Here is a 21357-nt window from a genome sequence, read left to right as displayed (position 1 = left end):
AGCCATGTCCTGCCCTCGGGTTGTGCGTGCAGGACACGTGCACTTTGCTGCTGCCTCCACTAGTTGATCTTTCCTGCTTGGGCCGAGCCACTGGATGTGCTGGACCTGGTGGCAAACAACTTTAACCCCCCGAAAGAGACAGCTTTTCGTGTGTTTTGTGAGGCTTTAACTGCATGGCTTCTTCACTTTTATTTCATTTAAGCCTGAAAACATGCAGGGAGTTTTCTATTTCAGACGGAAGGTCAGCCAGACCTCTCGACTGGCAGATGTCACTCAGTGCGGGGTCCTAGGTGACCAGCCTCAGACCACGTGAGGCCATACTACAAGGTTCCACTCTCATGCCCACCAGGTACAGGGACACACAGCAGGTCGGGGAGGGGACAGCCTGCAGAGCAGCATCTGGACCTTGTCTGCAGAAAACCACTCAAGCACCTTCTGAGGAGAAATAGAATGAACCGTTTTTAGTGTGATTAATAAACGATTCCAGAGAAACGGCCTTTTGAAACATGGAAACAGCAGACCTGCCGATGACACTGTGTCGTGACAGTTCATTTCAGTGCTGTTCTGACTCTGCAGCTCAAGGAAAACAGTCGATCCATTGGTCAGCAGACAGTGTCCAGCAGCCTCTGCTCGCCTCAGCCACATCAGACCCCCGCTGGTCACCCCACTGGTCAAAGCAGTGCCTGCGAGCACCCACTTCGTGCAGCTGTGGTTGCTGGGTCCACCCGAGTGTTGCTGATGGTTTGGAGGGGGCCCCACGTGCTTGTGATGTACACTGTCGCCAGCAGCAGACAGCAGGCAGGCACATGTGCCACCGCAGTGACCTGAGTGCCAGGAAGCACGAGGACGCAGGTGGCCTCTGGGTGGTTCTGGGATGGGGCCTCTGGGTGGTTCTGGGACGTGCGGCGGGGCGGACACGGCGGGGAGGAGCGAGCTCTGCTGGTGGGCCACGTGCACACGCAGTCCCACTGGGCTGGTTGGGTGGCAGCGGTGGGCACGGTACCCACCTGCAGCACCAGGTGAGTGGGGACCAGGCCCACAAAGGGTGGGCAGGGCACTTCTGTGTCACGTGGGGAGAAGGCCCCCAGGGACATGCACTGCCACGTCGTCCGCAGACCCTCCTGTGCACGCCGGGGAAACTGGCCACCGACCAGCGTCCGCACAGCAGGCGGAAGGAGCGCCAGCCAGGGGAGGGGCGCAGCCGGTTCCCACAGAGGATGGAAGGGACGGACTTCACGGAAACGGGCGTCACCGGCCACAAGCAGCAGAGTCAGGTCCACGAAGACTTGACAGGCGCTCACCTGTGGAAGTGGCCAAGAGTCGGGGAAAGTGCTGAATGGTGTGAACCACCACGTGGACACAGCTGAAGAGGGCCTGGAAGACCTGCAGAAATGACCTGAAGAGTGACAGGGACATGGAGGCCGAGTCGAGGGGCAGCAGAGTGCCTGACCGCTGTGATGTGAGTGTCCCTGTCTGCTGAGAGGCAGCGGTCCCCAGGTGCAGAAGCAGACAGCGGCACGAAGGGCCGAGAACGCGGGGCTGCTGCTCAGACCCCCACGGCCTGGCCAGCACACGAGCCCCTGCGCACTGCGAGGCCGTCCTCTGCTGCCCGAGCCCCTGCCCCACAAGCTGGGCTCACAGCCTCCACCCCACTTTGCATGGTCTTGTGACCCAAGATGGACGCGTAGCCCACAGCACTGGACGTGGTGCAGGCCACCTCCGGGGGGCACTGAGCCAGCCCGACGCCAGCTCGTGGAGCAGAGGATGGGGTGGGTGACACACGAGGGCAAAGGAGCCAACCTGGGTCTCAGCCTGTGTGGCGTGTGCATGCTACATGCGTGGGTCAGCGTGGGCCACAGTGCACAGTGTGAACGTCACCCCAGCAAGAACACACTAGCGCACCCGCCAGCCACAGGGCTGGCCACACACAGGACGCAGTGCGCTGCCTCTGGGCGCCGGCGCCACCCCCACCTGCACGTTCCCAGGGGCCCAAGGAGCTGTCTTCCCTACGGGTCCTCACTCCCGTCACCGCAGGACGGTCCCACGTCCCAGGGGGCCGCGCGTACCTGGGCATGGCCGCTGGCCGTCAGCTGAAGTGCAGGAAGTCCCGGCCCTCCCGCAGGTTCAGAGACTGCAGGTTGTCCTCGAATGCACCCCCTGTGAGGTCCTGCGGGAAGAAGGGCAGGTCCACCTCAATCCCAGCCTGAGGCCCCCTGGCCACCTGTCAAGTGTCCACTGTGGACTGCTCCACTGCTAAGACGGGGGGTGGCAGGGGGGGCGGTCCTGGAAGGAGACAAGGCCAGAAAAGGAAACTGCAGGCAGTTAGCAACCATGTCCTGTTGGTCACTGATGGGGGGGTGCAGATGGGTCCTCTGAGGTGTCCTCGCTCAGCCTGGCCCAGCTCCTCCCAGTAGAAGGCAGCTGACCCACCACGGGGGCTTGAGGAAGGAGATGAGATTCTGGACAGTCCCCTCTGCTGGCCCCTTTGTAAACGGGGCAGATCCAGGTCCCCTCCTGACTGGCCTTGGAGCCCTGGCAGGCCCCGCCCCCACTTATGCAGGGGACACGAACCACCACTCCACAGTCGGCTGCTGACGGAGCTCCCCCCTCAACCGTCCTTGCTTTGGAGAGAGGACTGAGACCCTGTGAGGACGGTCAGGACCCAGGAGGCAGGCCATCCAGAACCGACATGTGACCTGACCAGGTCCCTGAGCTGGTTCCAGGGTTGGTGCAGGACTTGGGGGCAGGTCCCTAAATCAGCATGGCCCGTGCATTGACTGGTGGTGGCTTTGGTGAGGACATCTCACCCCAGCCCTGTCCCCTTGCATAGGCTACGCAGGTTTGGGGACACCAGTGGGCTCCTGGCCCGTCCCTCACCCCAGGGCCTGCCACCCCGGCCCCACTGCCTCGGCAGCTTGGCTCCCAGAGGCAGCCGGCATGCCAGGCGCATCCTTGGCCCTCGCGGAGGTCCCAGTGCTGCCTGGCCACCATGTTCGTCCCCCTTGGGTGTCCGTCTGTCCTTGGGCCCGACGCGGAAGTCGGCCGGCCGCACACGCCCTTGGCCTGGGCCATCACTTGTCTCACCGCCCTGACTACTGGGTGTTGTACCGAGTGTTGAAATGAAACCACTCCACCTGGAAAACACCTGAAGTCCCTACATGCTGCCCTCTGCCTCCTGTCCCTCCTCGCCCCCTTCTCCCTGCTCCTGAGGTTTCACGGCAAACACTCCTGGGCTCGAGCCCCGAGTCTGGCCCAGAGATCACTAATGACGGCTGGCGGCCTGGGGCTTGCACAGGGGCCAGCGGGAAGGCAGGCCTGTCGTCGTCAGACTCCATTACAGTCAGATGCTTCTATGAACTGACGGGGCCCACCGAGGGAGGGGAAGGCCAGACGGACCCGTAACTCCGACAGTGGGACGTACACTCGCCACACAGAGGTCCCACAGATGAGGAAACCCACACCTGGTGACACAGGAAGGCTCTCGGCTGGTCGGTACTCAGACGCGTGTCAAAGCACAGAGTGCACCGTGTCCCCAAACGGGGACCAACTCCGACCATCCAGGGGTGAGCCTGTGCCGCCTAGGACCCACCCTGCCTCTGGGCGTGGCCCCAGCCCAGCCTCTTTGCTGGCTGTCATCTAGTGAGGACACAGCCACTCCCAGAGAGAGGGGAGGCAGGCATCAGGATGTCACGGTAGAGCCTGGGACCCGGCTCCCAAAGGCCAAGCTAGTGTGACAGTCACGGCTCAACGCCAAAATGCCAACCAGAACGGATAGCCGGCTTCACAGTCATGACATGGAGACCAGCCCCTAGAGGACACAAGATCGCATTCACAGGGGTTACAGAGGAGGTGGGGTTAAACCGTATGGTTTTGAGTGCATACGTGTCACCACACTGAGGACAGTGCTGGGTGGCTGCTGCCCGGGCTAGATCTCCTCGCCCTGGACGGCAGCCCGTGTGAGCTCGTGTGGCACGTGCAGAAAGTGACGTTTGCAGAGCTTTTCTTCAAAGGCCAGATGGTAAATATTTCTGGGTTTGTGGTCACGACGCCATCTGCTCTAATAAAACTTTATCGACGAAAGCAGTTATTTCCTAAATATGTTAAGAGTTCAAGATGAACAAGTTTTTCAAAGAAGAAAAATGTGAGAAAGTTTCTGAAAACAACGAAGACAGACAAGCCTTACTGAGCAGTAAACGTCGCAAAACTGCAGTACATGGTGCTGGTTTTTGAGTGGGCAGGTCAGTGGGAAGAGACCAAGTGTCCAGGGGACACATGCCTGCTCATAGCCAGCAAGCGAAGACAGCACGTCACTGCGGGAAAGAAACAGACTGCTCACCGAAGGGCGAAGGACGTTGGGACAGCTGAGTATCCAAACAGAAAGGAAAGTGTGGATTCCTACTTTAATTTTTGTAACAAAATTCCAGTTGTATCAAAGGTGTAATGAAAAAAATACAAGTCCAAGAAGCAGACTTGGAAAAAGTTTTTAAAAATCTCACCATGAGCAATCACTCTTAGAATATAGATAAAACCCCTAAAGCTATGAAAAAAATTTTTGATTGTCTCTAAATTGCAAAATATCAATTTAGTCAAATGACAAAATTTGCAACATGTATCACGGACATAGGTTTGTTCTTATTCCATGAAGAAAGATACTGATGGGCCAGTAGAAAAGGGGCTGATGAAAAGGCCGGTTTACCAAAAGGCCGGTTTACTCTAAGCGCGAGGGCCCTCCCGCCCCCAGCACAGACCTGACCTGCTGCTTTTCACCTGCGACCTGCAAAGGGGTGGATTCGGTGTCACTGCTGGAGACGGGTCCCTGCTGGGAACACAAAGTGGACAGCCTCCAGGACAGTGGGATCAAAAAGTAACTGGCTCTGACCAGCAGCCACTTGTGCAGCCGTCTGGACAAATCACATGTACGTGAGATGCGGCATTATCTAAACAGCAGAGAATGGCCTGAAGGCGATTGGTCAGCAACTGGACTGTAATGTCTAAACATCCATCGACTGGGACGCAGGTGTTTGCAGACGAGGCGCACGAATTCCCCAGAGCCCCTCCTCACAGAGCCCTTCCCGTCGACAGCAGAAGCAGGGGACAGTGACAGCGGCCACCCCTGGCCAGAGCCGCCCGCTTCCTGTCTCCCGGGGAGACACACATTGGACAAACGGCCACCAAGAGCCTTCTTCAACCAATTGTAAGAAAGGAGACACACGCCCCCACTTATGCAGGGGACACGAACCACCACTCCACAGTCGGCTGCTGACGGAGCTCCCCCCTCAACCGTCCTTGCTTTGGAGAGAGGACTGAGACCCTGTGAGGACGGTCAGGACCCAGAAGGCAGGCCATCCAGAACCGACATGTGACCTGACCAGGTCCCTGAGCTGGTTCCAGGGTTGGTGCAGGACTTGGGGGCAGGTCCCTAAATCAGCATGGCCCGTGCATTGACTGGTGGTGGCTTTGGTGAGGACATCTCACCCCAGCCCTGTCCCCTTGCATAGGCCACGCAGGTTTGGGGACACCAGTGGGCTCCTGGCCCGTCCCTCACCCCAGGGCCTGCCACCCCGGCCCCACTGCCTCGGCAGCTTGGCTCCCAGAGGCAGCCGGCATGCCAGGCGCATCCTTGGCCCTCGCGGAGGTCCCAGTGCTGCCTGGCCACCATGTTCGTCCCCCTTGGGTGTCCGTCTGTCCTTGGGCCCGACGCGGAAGTCGGCCGGCCGCACACGCCCTTGGCCTGGGCCATCACTTGTCTCACCGCCCTGACTACTGGGTGTTGTACCGAGTGTTGAAATGAAACCACTCCACCTGGAAAACACCTGAAGTCCCTACATGCTGCCCTCTGCCTCCTGTCCCTCCTCGCCCCCTTCTCCCTGCTCCTGAGGTTTCACGGCAAACACTCCTGGGCTCGAGCCCCGAGTCTGGCCCAGAGATCACTAATGACGGCTGGCGGCCTGGGGCTTGCACAGGGGCCAGCGGGAAGGCAGGCCTGTCGTCGTCAGACTCCATTACAGTCAGATGCTTCTATGAACTGACGGGGCCCACCGAGGGAGGGGAAGGCCAGACGGACCCGTAACTCCGACAGTGGGACGTACACTCGCCACACAGAGGTCCCACAGATGAGGAAACCCACACCTGGTGACACAGGAAGGCTCTCGGCTGGTCGGTACTCAGACGCGTGTCAAAGCACAGAGTGCACCGTGTCCCCAAACGGGGACCAACTCCGACCATCCAGGGGTGAGCCTGTGCCGCCTAGGACCCACCCTGCCTCTGGGCGTGGCCCCAGCCCAGCCTCTTTGCTGGCTGTCATCTAGTGAGGACACAGCCACTCCCAGAGAGAGGGGAGGCAGGCATCAGGATGTCACGGTAGAGCCTGGGACCCGGCTCCCAAAGGCCAAGCTAGTGTGACAGTCACGGCTCAACGCCAAAATGCCAACCAGAACGGATAGCCGGCTTCACAGTCATGACATGGAGACCAGCCCCTAGAGGACACAAGATCGCATTCACAGGGGTTACAGAGGAGGTGGGGTTAAACCGTATGGTTTTGAGTGCATACGTGTCACCACACTGAGGACAGTGCTGGGTGGCTGCTGCCCGGGCTAGATCTCCTCGCCCTGGACGGCAGCCCGTGTGAGCTCGTGTGGCACGTGCAGAAAGTGACGTTTGCAGAGCTTTTCTTCAAAGGCCAGATGGTAAATATTTCTGGGTTTGTGGTCACGACGCCATCTGCTCTAATAAAACTTTATCGACGAAAGCAGTTATTTCCTAAATATGTTAAGAGTTCAAGATGAACAAGTTTTTCAAAGAAGAAAAATGTGAGAAAGTTTCTGAAAACAACGAAGACAGACAAGCCTTACTGAGCAGTAAACGTCGCAAAACTGCAGTACATGGTGCTGGTTTTTGAGTGGGCAGGTCAGTGGGAAGAGACCAAGTGTCCAGGGGACACATGCCTGCTCATAGCCAGCAAGCGAAGACAGCACGTCACTGCGGGAAAGAAACAGACTGCTCACCGAAGGGCGAAGGACGTTGGGACAGCTGAGTATCCAAACAGAAAGGAAAGTGTGGATTCCTACTTTAATTTTTGTAACAAAATTCCAGTTGTATCAAAGGTGTAATGAAAAAAATACAAGTCCAAGAAGCAGACTTGGAAAAAGTTTTTAAAAATCTCACCATGAGCAATCACTCTTAGAATATAGATAAAACCCCTAAAGCTATGAAAAAAATTTTTGATTGTCTCTAAATTGCAAAATATCAATTTAGTCAAATGACAAAATTTGCAACATGTATCACGGACATAGGTTTGTTCTTATTCCATGAAGAAAGATACTGATGGGCCAGTAGAAAAGGGGCTGATGAAAAGGCCGGTTTACCAAAAGGCCGGTTTACTCTAAGCGCGAGGGCCCTCCCGCCCCCAGCACAGACCTGACCTGCTGCTTTTCACCTGCGACCTGCAAAGGGGTGGATTCGGTGTCACTGCTGGAGACGGGTCCCTGCTGGGAACACAAAGTGGACAGCCTCCAGGACAGTGGGATCAAAAAGTAACTGGCTCTGACCAGCAGCCACTTGTGCAGCCGTCTGGACAAATCACATGTACGTGAGATGCGGCATTATCTAAACAGCAGAGAATGGCCTGAAGGCGATTGGTCAGCAACTGGACTGTAATGTATAAACATCCATCGACTGGGACGCAGGTGTTTGCAGACGAGGCGCACGAATTCCCCAGAGCCCCTCCTCACAGAGCCCTTCCCGTCGACAGCAGAAGCAGGGGACAGTGACAGCGGCCACCCCTGGCCAGAGCCGCCCGCTTCCTGTCTCCCGGGGAGACACACATTGGACAAACGGCCACCAAGAGCCTTCTTCAACCAATTGTAAGAAAGGAGACACAAAGGTCACGTCTGTGCCCCACACGGAACTTAATGGGTTCCAACACGCCAGCTAGTGAGATCAACCGTATTTATAAGCAGTGGAGGACTTCACCACCTCAGGGACTTCTGGAGCTTTTGGGTGTGGCAGTGATGTCATGGGGTAGAATATGGGCTAGAATTTGCCTCAATACTGAGTGGGGGAGCTGCAGGACACAGCCGGCCCAAGGTGGGTGCATGGTTGCCATGGTAACACGGCTGGACCCGCTAGAAAGTTTCCTTAATAAAAACATACGGAGTTAGGTGGTGCTGATGGATTTATATGGAATAATCTCCAAGACAACTATTATGTGAAAAAAGCAAAATACAGAAAAAAAATATAATATGTTGCTATTTAAAAAAGTCACACACACTTGTGTCTGCGTTGGCTACTTCTAGAAGAATTTGCAAGAAACAGGTGAGTACGGGTGCTCTGGACCCACCAGGGACAGTGGGTGACCGGGATGGCAGCCTGCTGACCTGCCCCATGATGCAGCTCCCTGACACCCCGAAGCTGAGGACCCACCTGCGGTGTCTGAGTTTTTGACCCACATAAACAGGGCAATAAATGTGTGGTTTTTGGCTGAGTTTGTGGTGACTGGTTCTGTGGAAACAGCTGAATAACACAGGTTGCAGCTGGCAAAGGTCACACAACAAAACCCAGCATGGCAGGGGGTGGCCGCTGTGCCAAACATCTGAGCCCAGGCCTAGTGAGGGTGACATCCTGCATCAGGACATGGCCGGGCCGGCCCCGGCACAGCCCTGAGAGGGCTGGGGCCACCGCGTACACGGTGATGAGCCGCTCTGAGAAATGCCAGTCAGTGCAGATGGGGACTGGGGCCCACAAGAGCCACCACTGACGCAGAGGGACGCCCCCTCCTCCACCCCGCCCGCTTGTCCTGGTCCCGCTGCACACACAGACGTCCTCGGAGGCCTGGCCAGGAGGCAGGTGGAGCCGCACTGTGGGACTATGGGGCCACAGGGTCCCCGAGCACAGGGCGTGGTGTGCGGCACCACGTGCAGTGGGGGCAGGAAGGCACATCCTGGTCACCTCCTGTCTGCTACTAACTGGACACCCATCCGCCTCCCTCCCGCAAACACCGCTGCCCCCCAGGAAGGCCCCTGGCTGGGCGCCCTGGTTACTGGGCTCTGGTCCGACCTCCCTCATCGCTGGAAGCTATCGGGACCAGCGGCCTGTGTCCGTCTCTGTGTCCTCTCCCAAGTCCCCCGACAGCACAGCACGGGGCCCTGATCACCCACCAAGCACTGACCCCTCTCAAGGACCCTTTGTGGCACAGTTCCACCCCACCTAGGCGGACCTGGCCCCCATCACTGGGGTGGCTCAGGGACTCACATGGAAGGTGGCACTGCACATGCACACACGTGTACATACACACACGAGTGAGAGTCCGTCCTTCTGACCACGCGGAAGCTTCCTAAACGTAAAAACTGACGCGTGCAGTGAACCCAGAAACACATCGCAGCTGTGAGAAAGCGCTGGCCACACGCTGAGCGACAAAGGGGCTCCTGAAGTCGGCAGGACAGTGGCCGAGCAGCAGGGTCCGGAGCAAGCCTGCTTGCGGGTGGGGCTGGGCCCCGCCCACGGGTCACCACGTCACCTGGTGTGGGGGGGCATCTTCCGAGACCTGCTGAGGGCCAGAGACCCTTCATGTCTGCTCAGTCACGAGAACGTCACAGCTGCGCTGTCCCTATCACCAGACTGTAAACCACCCAGGGCCCAACGACAGATTTTATCACGGGAACACGACGGTGGCACATTACCAGACGATGAGTGCCTTCGACGACCCAGCCCCACGGGTGAGAGACAAGGGGATCCAGAGCCTCACTGTGGGACCCCAACACACAGCGAAGCCGAGAAAAAGGCCCAGCAGCCTGGGCGCTGTGCCCCTGCGGCCACGCACAGGACAGACAGGACAGCTGTCACTGGGTGCCTGGCCAAGGGCCTCATGGTGACTGCTTCTCCCCTGCGGCTCTCACGGGAGCTTCTTGTCTACACCGGGTCCTGACACGCATCCCATGAACATCTAGCACTTGGCATGTCCCCAAAAGTGCTGCTTTTACAGAAATGCAGCCAGTTTTATGAGGGTGCATGACCACCTGTCATTCGACACCCCGGGTGGCCCTTGGCCTGCCTGGAAGTGACTGTTACCACGGCTCCCCCAATAGCGGCAGTCACCACCTCCCACCCTAGCCCATGGCCTCCTAGTGGACACGAGACCAGTGCTGGCCTAAGACAAGGAAGTGGACAATTGCAGCCCCGTGTCAGATGGACCCCCCCCCCCCCGCCCATGACCTGGGCCTGGTCCCAGCCACACGGCTGTGGAGCCCACGCTGTAGACCAGACTCACCAGCTTCACGCAGATGACGAAGGGTGGCCGGGCATCTCGGAAGTGCACGATGGGTACCCGGGGCTTGGGCCTTTCCTGAGGAATGAGGCGGCCACGGTGCACGGTCACGGTGGGCACGTGCCACCTGCACCCCTGCAGCACTCGGACGGGGGCCCAGGTCACAGCTGCCTGGGACTGGATCTGGCATCTGTCACCCCCACCCAGCCACATTCCCATCATGAATGGGCCCGGACTTGGGAGCGGGAAGACAGGTGGGCCCAGTGGCCTTTCCAGGAGGAAGGGCCCGGGCACCGTCACACCCACGGCTCAGGATGGCATCCTGCGGGTGGCCCCCCTTGGGGACCAGGTCCCCGGCTCCTGGCCACACACCTTGGAGTCCTCGTAGCAGTAGAAGCCCTTCTTGATCTTATTCTCATCCACATCACAGAATGCAACCACCTGGAGAGGGTACGAAAGCCAACCTCGGGGACAGTGCTATGGGGGTGGGGTGGGGCGGGGGATGGGGGGCTGAGCTGCACCTTGGCCCGTGCTCCCGGCGTCAGGCTGCGGTAGAGGCGGCGGCCCTGTCGGCCAGCGTTCCAGATGGTGAAGGTGGCCCAGCGTGGCAGGGCCCATTCTTCCAAGAAGCGGACTCGGTGGCTCCAGATGGTGGTCCTGTGGGGAAGGCATGACACAGTGGGTGGGCTCCAGCCCCAAACCGTCATCCCTGACCCCTCTGTTCTCGTCCCCCAAGTCCGTCCCCTCAGGCCTGTCACCCATTCCATGTTCTCTGGTCCTTGTCACCTCGGCTGCCGGCACGCGGCGGCCCAGAAGCTGATGGAATGCGCAGCATGCAGTGAGCCCGGAGCGACAAGGCCAAGGTCGCACCACCTCGTCCCCCTCACGGCCCCACGGGGACCCTGAGATGTGCTGTTCTCATGTCCACACGCACAGGACGTGCGGACCCTGAGCACAGGCCCTGGGGAACCCAAGGAGACGTGGCCGCCCTGACATTAGGTAAACACAGGCCGAGGGGCCTGGCCACCCCCCTGGCCACAAGGTTCCGTGTCCTGGGAAGTCGCCCAAATGGTGGGGGTCTTCTCCAGGCGGGGCCCTTCCATGGCCTGTGCCGCATGCAGACCTGGAGGCCAGGCCTGGCCCAGGTGGCCTGTCACTGCCAAGCCCCCAGCTGGGTAGGGAGGCCATGCGTGAGCCGTTGCAGTTTAGCGCAGACAGACGTGAGCCTACAGCCTAGGAACCTGGATGGTTGGGGGTTTCTGGGGCACAGTGGACCTAACTGACCAGGGTCCTCCCCAGAGAAGCCTTTGCGCCGAGAGCGGGCTGCACACCATCTCGTGAACCACAGGTGACACAGGAAGCGCCTTCCATAGGCCCCACCTCAGTCCTTCCTGAGACAGGCCGACTCGCCCCGCTGACAGCTATGTGCCCAGGGCGCATCCCCACAGCCCACCACTGCCCCCAGCCCTGCCTGGTGTGTCACCGGGTGACCAACAGGGCACGCCGAGGGAGCAGCTCCCGGGCTCGGCCAGGTGGGGCACTCTTTCTGTTGGGCAGGTTCTGATGGCTGGGCGGCCGCCCACTTTATCCTGCATACTCAATCACAGCCATACTGGGTGGCCACGATGTGGGGGCAGGGCCTGTGACGATGGTAACTCTCAACCCCGGCCATGTGGCACTTCACGTGCAGAGCACAGGGAATGCACCCCGAGCTCCTGACACTTCACGCATGCCCAGCCACAACTCACAGCGTCGCCAAGAGAGGAAGCCATCCCTGAGGACGAGCGGTGGGCTGCACATGTGGGTCAGCTCGCTCATTGACCACAAGCGAGGGGAGACGGCCACGGCAGGTGTCACATCTGAAGTCCCCCTTGAGGGGCAGGGGCAGTGGGACACCGCGTCGGGCGGCACCGTGTGGGGTCTGCCCTGGAGCAGGGTGCCTGGGCCAGGCAGACACGGGACGTCCTGGAACGCACGTCCTCTGCCGAAGGACAGAGCGGATGGCACCCGTGCACCGTGCCAGCTCTGTAGATTGTTCCGGTGGGCATGGCCGCGCCCATGACTCAGACCAGTCACCTGATGCAGACTACGTGAAACTCCCATCGAAGAGCCAGGCTCCTGTGGACGTCTACAGGGATGAGGCGGCCCCCGCCAGACAGGTCAGCGCTGCCAGCGGGACGGGGCGTGAAGCCTCAGGGCTGGTGGAGCGGGCTGGGAGCAGGGAGGATGTCCCGTCAGTGGTCTCTGTGGGGAGGGACAGCTTTGACCCCTACGTCATGCTGCCCGTGGCTCAGATTCCCACTGTGGGTCTAAACGTGAAGAGAGGGAGGCTCGAGGAAAGAGGGTCTGAGCGGCCCAGACATGAGTGCCGCCCCTGACCTGCCGGTCCCCGAGGGTCTCCGTCCTGAAACACCGGCTCGAGGGGCCAGCAAGCGGGAACCTGCCGCGGCCCGTCTATGCCGGGCGGTACGTGCAGCGGCATGTCCCTCTCCGGAACCCCGTGCCCTGCACCCTGAGCTCTGCCTCAGCAGTCCTCCGCAGCCCCCCGCGACCTGCTGCAGGAGCCGGTGTCCTCCAGAGTGGCGCCTGCGGAACGGACACGTCACTGCACTAGGTGACAAGCATCAACACAGACACAGCTCAGCTGGGGCCAAGCAAAAAGGCAGTTAGTTGTAAGACACAAGCAGGACGCTGCCGCCAACGTGACGCTCTGAGAGGCAAGGGTCGCGGGCTGGGGACGGCTCCGGCTCGGCACAGCCGTTTTTTTTATGCTGATTGTCCATTTTCAATTTCATCATCGTCCACTGTTCATTTCTTTCCTTCTATTCATTCTGAGTTTACTTTGCTTCTATTCTAGTAATTTTTAAAGGTGGAAACTTAGATAATTGCTTGGTTTCTTCTTTTAAAATACAAACTTTTAAAGCCTCAGTCTTAGTATAGACTCTGCTTTAGCTAAATTCCACAAATTTAGACATACTGTTTTAATTTTCATCGAAGTGAAATTTTCTAATTTCCTTTGTGATTTTTTTCCCTTGGTTGCTTAATTTCCAGCTGTTTTGGATTATAAAGATGGCTTAACGATTTCTAATTCTGTATGGACAGGAAACATATCCTGTATGATTTCAGTCATTTCAAATTTGTTTGGATTTGTTTTTTGGTCTGAAATGGCGTCTGTGTCGCGCCTGAGAAGAGTCGTATCCCTAGCTGAGTGCGGGGCTCCATGACCGCGGTTAGGTATCAGAGCTGCTCAGTCTCCTACCGGCCACTGAGGTAGGAGCGTTCAAACCGACTGAACCCGCGGATTTATCTATGTCTCCCTTAATTCCTGTCAGTTTTAGCTTTGTGTAGTTAGAAACTGTGATGCGGGACACACACACGCAGGGCAGTTCTGTCCTGTGAAAGGGCCTCTTCCCCGTGTGTGCGCATTGCGCGTGCACTCCGTCAGGTGCGTGACGAGGGCATCTCACACGATGCTCTGCTAAAGCTATGGCGCCAGAATTCAGATTTAACGAGAGACAAGGAAGTCACGCTCTTTTGCTTAAAGCTGGAAAACAGGCTGAGCTCTCGCACTGAAGACGTACACAAAAGTTCGAGGACCCTCCGCATCAGTACGGGAGCCACCCTCTGGGACCCCCCCCCCGTGACACACGAATCAGCGCCACACCACTGACAGTGACACCGCCCCCTCCGTGCAAGCGGGCACTGGACAGGGGACTCCCAGCCGAGAAGCCGCGACCTTCCAACAAGGCTACGTGCAGGGAAGGCAGAGTCAGCCCGTCCAGGAGACTGCACTGCTCCCTGCGCCAAGGTCTCGCCTTCAGAGAGCCGACAGCGGCCTGCCTGAGGGCCCCGCTCCTCCCGTCCCCAAACGTGAACAGCGTCACGACGGTGAGGGCCTGAGGGGCACCTGCGTGAGAAGAGTAGCATGCACACGCACACATACACATGCACACGTGTGTGCACAAATGCCACACACAGTTCAAACTAAGGAAATACAGACATACCCTTCCTGTTCCACTCTGCCTGCACCTTCCACACCTGTCCTGCCCCAAGCGCCACCTGGCACGGTGGCTAAGGCCACCGGCCTTGGGGCCTGGAGGACATGTGGGCCGCCCAGTGAGGGCAGAGGGAACAGGGAGTAGCCAGCCTCCTTGTGATGCCCAAAGCAGGGGTGGGTCAGCACTGTCCCCGGCAACCGTCCCCAGTCACGGGAGAGGGCACCCGGCCCACTGGGGAGCACGTGAAGAATGTGCAGGGCTCACCTCAGCGTCCCGCTAGCTCAGTGCAAGAAATCCTCATGAGAGTGCAACCTCACGTAATCACGCGCAGAACTGGGACGTGGCCCTGGCCAGGCCCTGGCTGGCCCCTCGTGGCCCCTCACGGCCCCTCGCACACCCCCACCATGGGACCTGGCCCTAGGGGCCTCGTACTCGAGGATGGAGTGTGTGGCCGCCCTGGGGTGGTAGCGGTAGAGGAGCAGGCTCTGGTCCACACGCACGACCCCGCCGCCCTTCCTCAGGTGGTCGTAGAAGAACAGCAGGTCCTCGGGCACACCCTGCGGGCGAAAGAGACCGTGTCCACTCATGGAAACCAGCCGTGCCCCTTCAGGGCCTGGAGACGGGGTCCTGCCAGGGTCTAGGCCGGCTCGATCCTCGAGGGCACAGCCTGTGACCACCACACCCAGCTGCCCCAGCACGCAACGTCCCTGGGCAAGGGCGACCCCACAAAGCCCCCCAAGGTCGAGGGGTGGCAGCGGCCTGCGCTGCCCGCACTCACGGCCCGCTGCCAGTCCCACACGCGCCGGGTGCTAATGGGGCTGCGCCACGGGCTCCATGGGGCCTCTGCTGGCTGCTGTCTTGTGAGACACAACCCTCAGCCCCCGCGCCAGACCGGGGGGGAGGGCGGCCCGCCCACTGCGCGCCGGGGCTGAGCTGCTGCGGCCACCCTGCTCCTCAGCCGGGCATGGGCGCCCTGGTTCTCAGCAGTGGGCGGAGCTCAGGGACGGCCCAGGGACCCCCAGACCCCATTGACGGCTGCAGGTTTCCTGACAGGCCCACAGCCGCTTCTCACTAACTCCAGCTGGTCCCATCTGTCAGGCCGGCTCGCAAAACCAGGGCCCAGTTCAGCCGCAGGAGGGCTGCCCACAGCCGTGCCGACTGCTCCCTGTGAGCCCGTGGCCACTCAGCCTCAGCCTTGCCAGGGCCTCTGGGCCACTGCCGGGCTCCCCAGTCCCTGAGAGGAAACGGGCTCAGCCGGCCTCCAAGGTCACGGCACGCAAACAGCCTGGTGGTGGCTGTCACTCTCAGGGACCAGGGGACCCTTGGGCAGCTCCTCACCAGCTCTGGTGACTCCCTAACCCCTGGAACCCTACCAGGCCACGGCGTCTGCACATGGGCAGGGCGGGAACCCTGTCGGGAATGACGGCGCCTCTCCCAGCCCGAGGACTCCACACTCACCTGTCCGCCCTCGTCGAACAAGCCCACGTGGGAAAACCATGCTCGCGAGCAGAACCAGGTCGGCATGATCACGGTCGGGCCATGGGAGGTGAAAGCCTGGAAGAGACCGACATCGCAGAACTGAGAAAACAGCTCGTCACAAATGCCACAGCGGCATTCATGAAGTGACACACTGCTCTGCGAGTCCCTTCTCTGTAGGTGCAAGGAACTTCACTGCCAGATGAGCGGCGGCCAGCCCACTGCAGAGGTGGCAGGCGGGGCCGACCGGATGTAGTGGCTGGGTCCAGTCCCCTGGGTCCAGCCCCCCCGGCCCCTCCTATGACTCATGATGAAGCTCATGTGAAAATCAAAGGAAACACACTGATTTTTATTGTGAGAAGGAAAACTAAGACAGCACAGGACAGAGGGGACCGAAGTGTAAGAGCTCAGTGTAAGACAGTGGGGCAACCTACCCTTCGCAACCTCGTTAGGTGACAGGTTCCAAGATAAGTCACCAGAAACACAAGCGACCAAAGGAAAAATAGGTAAGCTGGACTCCATCAACAAGTCAGTTTTTGCACCAAAGGGCACCATCAAGAAAGTCCCCAGAGAGCCTTCCCTGGAAGTGGCGAGGGTCGCCACGAGCAAGCAGACCCTGTGAGCTCTCCTACCCCACTGCCCGCAGCCTCTGGGGACCAGGGGACCAGGGCAGGAGGGAGGGCTGTGCTGCCTGCTGTGCCCACAGGCCGGGGCAGCAGGAGCTCTGGAAATCTGCCAACATGGCACAACAGCCCTCTGAAGATGCGGGGTACAGTCCACGAGGAAGACTGAGGACAGATGGTGGCCCCAGGCTGAGTCCCTCTGAGGTGCACGGCGTTGCCAGCGAGCTTCCCGTTCTCTGCGCTGGGAGTGGCCGGGCTCGACAGGCGCCCAGGGCCTGGGGCTGTCCCTCACTTCCGTGGACAGAGGCCTGCACCGCCTCCCTCACCATGCAGATCCCACTGGCCCCCCAGCGCGGGTGGGAGGCCAAGGACAGAAAGATGCTGTACGTGGCTGTCTTCCTGTAAAGCACTGTGTCTCTTATTTTCCCAAAGACTTTCATTTCACTTTGGTCATTTTTTTCCCTATAGAGAGACACTGTGACTCTGTGACTCCAACGTGCTAAAGACCTCCCTTAAAGGCCTATAGCAGGGGCACCTATAGCGCGCCCGGCCCCATGTTCCCAGGAGCCCACGTGTGTGCACCCTGGAGCCGGGGACCTGGGGTGGGGGTCGGGTGCCTGGAGCGAGACAACACACCCCCACCCTAAAAGTCATGGAATTTCAAGGGAACCAAAACAGCCAAAACAATCCTGAAAAACAAGCAGAAAGCCGGAGGACTCACATTCCCCAGGAAGAGAGTTTCAAAGCTGACTACGAAGCTACGGGAATTGAAGCTGTGTGGCCCTGGCGGAGAGACCAGACCAGGACGGACGAGCCCAGCGGGCCACCTGGCGGCTGTTTCCACCGGGCCCGGGCCACCTCCTGGGGAGCACGTCTTTCTGAGGAGTGGTGCTGGGGACACTGGGTTCTGCATGGAGCTGGACCCCACCTCACACCAGATGCAGAAATTAGCTCAACACGGAGCAAAGGTCCGATGTCAGAGCTGGACTGCAAGACTCTTAGAAGAGAACCACTGTGAGTCTGGACTCGGTACTGGCTGGCAGGGTGGGAGCCACGTCAGGGGGTAGGAAGTAGACTGAACCCCACCCACCACCGGGCCTGCTTTCTGGTGGGAGGCAGAGGCCTCACAAGCACGATGCACAGCTCAAACATTCCAAGATGTCGTCGTTTGAGGATAAATGTAAAAATGAGCAAGAGGGGGAGGAGGTGCCATCGTGCCCGCCGCCCCCGGGGCTGCGAGGGACCAGAGGCCCTCAGGGACTGCAGACACCCCAACACAAGAGCTTGGCCAACCCCAACCCCCGCTGCTCGGAGTCGGCAGGCAGCTCTCTCTGCAGCGGGCCAGGCTGCCCCAGGCGAGGTGGGCATGAACGGCCCGGCCCAGCACCAGGAACTTTACAGGACAGCAGAGCAGATCCGCCACCCTGGTCTAACCCGAGGGATGCTCCGGCTGCCATCCGAATAAAACTGCCCTGTGCTGGGCCCGGAAGAGGCCCCCGTCCCTCCGTGGGGTTTGGAGCACACGAGGTCCAGAGTGGCAGAGACAATCCCAACATACTTGCGACCCCTGGAGCCAAACAGGCCACGGGCACCGCAGGCTCCCGCTGGCCTGGCTCGCTCAGTCGCGGGGGATGGGTCTGCGGCTCAGGTGACGACGCGGCAGCAGGCCGGCAGAGGGCGCTCCCGCCGCGGGCGGGGGACGGGAAGCCCTGCGTCACAAAGGCCCCAGCACAGGGCCGCAGGTCACAGGGCAGGCGGGCGGGCACAGAGCTGGCCCTCCAGGGCCCCCCTGCCCGCACAGGCCGCCCACATGGGGACTTTCTCCCCCGTCTCCCCCACTTCTGTCCCCTCTTTCACTCTCAAGCCGTCACTCCCTCTTCCAGCTCTGATGTGTCACCAACGGAAAATCAGATGACCCAGTTTCTTAGGGTTCTGTCAAAGAGAAGGGGTTCCCTGGCGAGGCCTCACGGCCCATGCTGCTGTTCTGGGGACCCGGGAGTTTGGGGCTCCCCTTGTTTCCCACCAATGGAAAGTGTATTTGGCAAAAAGGAATTTTGTGCATCTCTTAAACATTAAAATCCCATCCCGACAAAGACAAACTGAGCAAGCTCCCTAGTTCCCAAGGACGCATGGAGCCCCTGTGGATGCGGTGGACACTTTTAAATGCCTTTAGTGCTTAAATATGAGAAAAAGTAAGGATTACAGACTTACACTGAGCTTGTTTAAACAGAAGCCCTCAAGTTAAAGAAAGAATATAAAGCATCCAATGAACCAGACAGACTCATTAGCTAGACCTCCCCAGGCAGTGATGTGAATTCTTAGAGAAAAAGAGCGAAGTCTGTGGGACTCGCCTCCCGATCCCTGTGGGTACCTCTCCTCATCTCTGAGCTCTAATTTGTGGGGAGACTATCTCCAGACAGATAAGTTTTCCAGTATCCTGACATCCTGACACCCGCGTGGCAATGGGCATAAACTATGCTGTGAAACCCTGAACCTGTGGCGCCCAGATCCAGTGCAGACACGGACGCCACGTGCGCTCCCCTCGGCGGCTGCCGAACACAGGCCACGTCACGGCTTCCCTGACCCACTGAACGGTGCCGGTTCACGTGACACGCACCGCCGGTGCCGCTTTACGAAACTCTCCTTAAAGGAGAAAAAGAACAAAACAGTGCAGCGTAATCCGTTTAGAATCATGTGAGACTTTAAAATTCCACAAAGGCTGGCTGATTAGAATGAAGCGAAGGCCGTCGAGCTTGAAGGACACGCTTCAGGAGAGGCACAGCAGAACACACACAGCAGAACACACGCAGACGTGCGACCTCACCTTACACACATGCCAGGCAGCACCAATGTCTTGCTGCAGCCGCTGCTGCTGGAGGGGGGTCGCTCGCAGCACGGGGGGCTGCCACCTGCATGTCAGAGGCCCAGCTCCCGAAGGCAAGAGAGCCGCCGTGATCAGAGTCGGCCACACACCGTCTTCTAAACCAGCCAGAAGTCGCCTTCGCTTAGCTTGGCCGCATATCTTCAGGTGAACGTCACACACACTGAAGGGTCTGGGTGTTGTGGCTGAACCCTTGCATTTCATGGAAAATGAAACTGAGCGCTACGGCCGTCACACAGCTGACGGAAGGCCACGCAGCTGGCCCACAGCGCGTACTTCAGTGAGACGGGGCGGGCCCAGTCAGGGTCAAGCCTCCAGTGCTTTCTTACCGGGTCCACTGTCCATCTGCAGTGTGGCCTGGGCCCGGGACCTCAGGGCCAGCCCGCCTCTGCTCCCTTCAACCAGCACTGCTGCATCTGACCCCGGGGGCAAGGCGAGCTGCCTTCTCGTGCTTCTCCTGGCCCTTGTCAACGGAGAAGGAGCATGTGGCATCCCCAGGCCAATCACCACAGCTGGCACTCTCGTCAGCCAATTCTGGATCGGGCGACCCGTGCTGACGAGGTGAAAAATCACGCGCAGAGCCCCTGCAGGAAGCACAGCAGGGTGGCCCGGCCTGGCTCAGTGCGGGCCGGGAGTCACCAGGGTAGAGCTGCCCGCGGCCGGCAGAGCGCACGCTGGCCCCAGGGAGCGGTGTCCCTGCCCAGTGGCCCCCTCGCCTCCCCCGGTGCTGAATGGGAGGCCCAAGGGGAGCTATGTAGGTAAATGGGAGATGGCGGGGGCCTCCCAGGGCAGGGGTCCCTAGATGCCTGGCGAGCAGTCCAAATTGGAGGTGCCCTGTGGCCAGGACGCCAGGACAGAGCTGCACCCGTCCCGGATGGGTCACTCGGATTGGAATCCCCTCTGTCACACCCTCTTGTTATATGGAAACCTGTGGCTGCTTTCCTTTCTCCCTAATTGGGCATTTCCATGATTTAAAAAAGACGTGTGCTCCTTGTACGTAAAACGCTCACTCCTTCCTGTGGACACACCGTGCCTGGCCCTCCCGGGCACCCAGCCTGTCCCCTGGACCTCATGTCTTCCTCCTTCGTAACTGGTTCCCTGACTTTATGGAGTGTCTTCCAGGAAACTCCTGAGAAGTTTTGTGGGAGAGAGCTGTTTTGAGCCCTACACGGCAAAGTCCTTGGATTGTCACAGAGCGGGTACTTTGGTCAGGCGCACAGCTCAACATGAAGACTGTGTCTGTGAGGATGTGGAAGCCCGTGTCCTGGGAGCTCCTGGACTCGTCTGTGCTGCTGAGAAAGCCGAGACCACATGTTCCTGCCTGCACGCCTGTCCCCCAGGCTCGACCCTGGGCGAGGGCCCTCTCCCCCGTGCTGGACCCCGGAGGCCCTCACAGCCTGGCGCCCACAGCCTGGGTTCCGGGAAACTTGCTGGATTACGCTCACGTCTTTACTTCTCTCTACTCAAAAAGGCCTCTCCTTATACTGGCTGCGCTGTGTGAGCCAGAGAGGGCTGGGAACTGGGCTTCCCATACCCCTTCTCAGCCAGAGCCCCCGACAGCTGCAGAGGGGAGAGGCCTGTGCACGTCAGACAGCAGAATGAAGATGAAGCCTGCTGGCATCCCCAAAGTCACAGTGGTTGGGCAGCTGACATGTGCATGGTGCCCAGCCCGTCTCCCACGCGGGCCTCGCACAGCACCAGCGACCCCCACACACTTCTACGCAGTCCGTGGTCAAGGAGGAAACCTTGGAAATGACCACACGTTGAAGCGAATGAGAACGAACGTACGCAAAATCGTGAGACGCGGCTCGACTGCAAAGGGAAGTTCGCAGCGCTACATGCTTAGCTTAAACATGAGACCTCAAAACAAAACCTAAGCTCCCACCTTTAGAAACTAGCAAAAAAAGAGCCCAAAACAAACCCAGAGCAAGCAAAAGAAAGAAGTAATAAAGAGCAGAAATGAGTATAATTGAAAACAGAAACATAGAGAAAATTAAACAAACCAAAAGCTGCTTCCTTACAAAGGTCAATAATATTGATAAACCTCTAGCAAGACTGATTTTAAAAAGGAAGAGAATCCAAATTACTAATATCAAAAATGAAAGAAGGAATATTACT

General features: G+C 59.0%; 1 protein-coding gene across 9 annotated transcripts in view; it reads right to left on the bottom strand.

The window, feature by feature from the left end:
• Window positions 1–153: 153 nt before the first annotated feature.
• The window catches only part of B3GNTL1 (UDP-GlcNAc:betaGal beta-1,3-N-acetylglucosaminyltransferase like 1), a 68337-nt gene continuing 47133 nt past the window's right edge, over window positions 154–21357 (bottom strand). For 6 of the 9 annotated variants that reach the window (XM_023538638.1, XM_023538634.1, XM_011373638.2 and 3 more), the window contains 7 exons: window positions 15718–15813; window positions 14692–14816; window positions 10783–10918; window positions 10634–10702; window positions 10265–10339; window positions 2067–2167; window positions 154–1396 (listed from right to left, as the gene is read on the bottom strand). In XM_023538638.1, the coding sequence (XP_023394406.1) occupies window positions 2087–2167; window positions 10265–10339; window positions 10634–10702; window positions 10783–10918; window positions 14692–14816; window positions 15718–15813 (582 nt within the window). In that variant the 3' untranslated portion in view covers window positions 154–1396; window positions 2067–2086. Of the gene's footprint in view, window positions 1397–2066; window positions 2168–10264; window positions 10340–10633; window positions 10703–10782; window positions 10919–14691; window positions 14817–15717; window positions 15818–21357 lie in introns of all 9 variants that reach the window. The other 3 variants (XM_023538635.1, XM_023538636.1, XM_023538641.1) reach the window with 3 other exon arrangements.

This window comes from Pteropus vampyrus, unplaced genomic scaffold (assembly GCF_000151845.1).
Source record: "Pteropus vampyrus isolate Shadow unplaced genomic scaffold, Pvam_2.0 Scaffold227, whole genome shotgun sequence".
Lineage (NCBI taxonomy): Eukaryota > Metazoa > Chordata > Mammalia > Chiroptera > Pteropodidae > Pteropus > Pteropus vampyrus.
The sequence above is the reverse complement of the archived record's forward strand: the minus strand, read 5'-3'. Positions and strand labels throughout refer to the sequence as shown.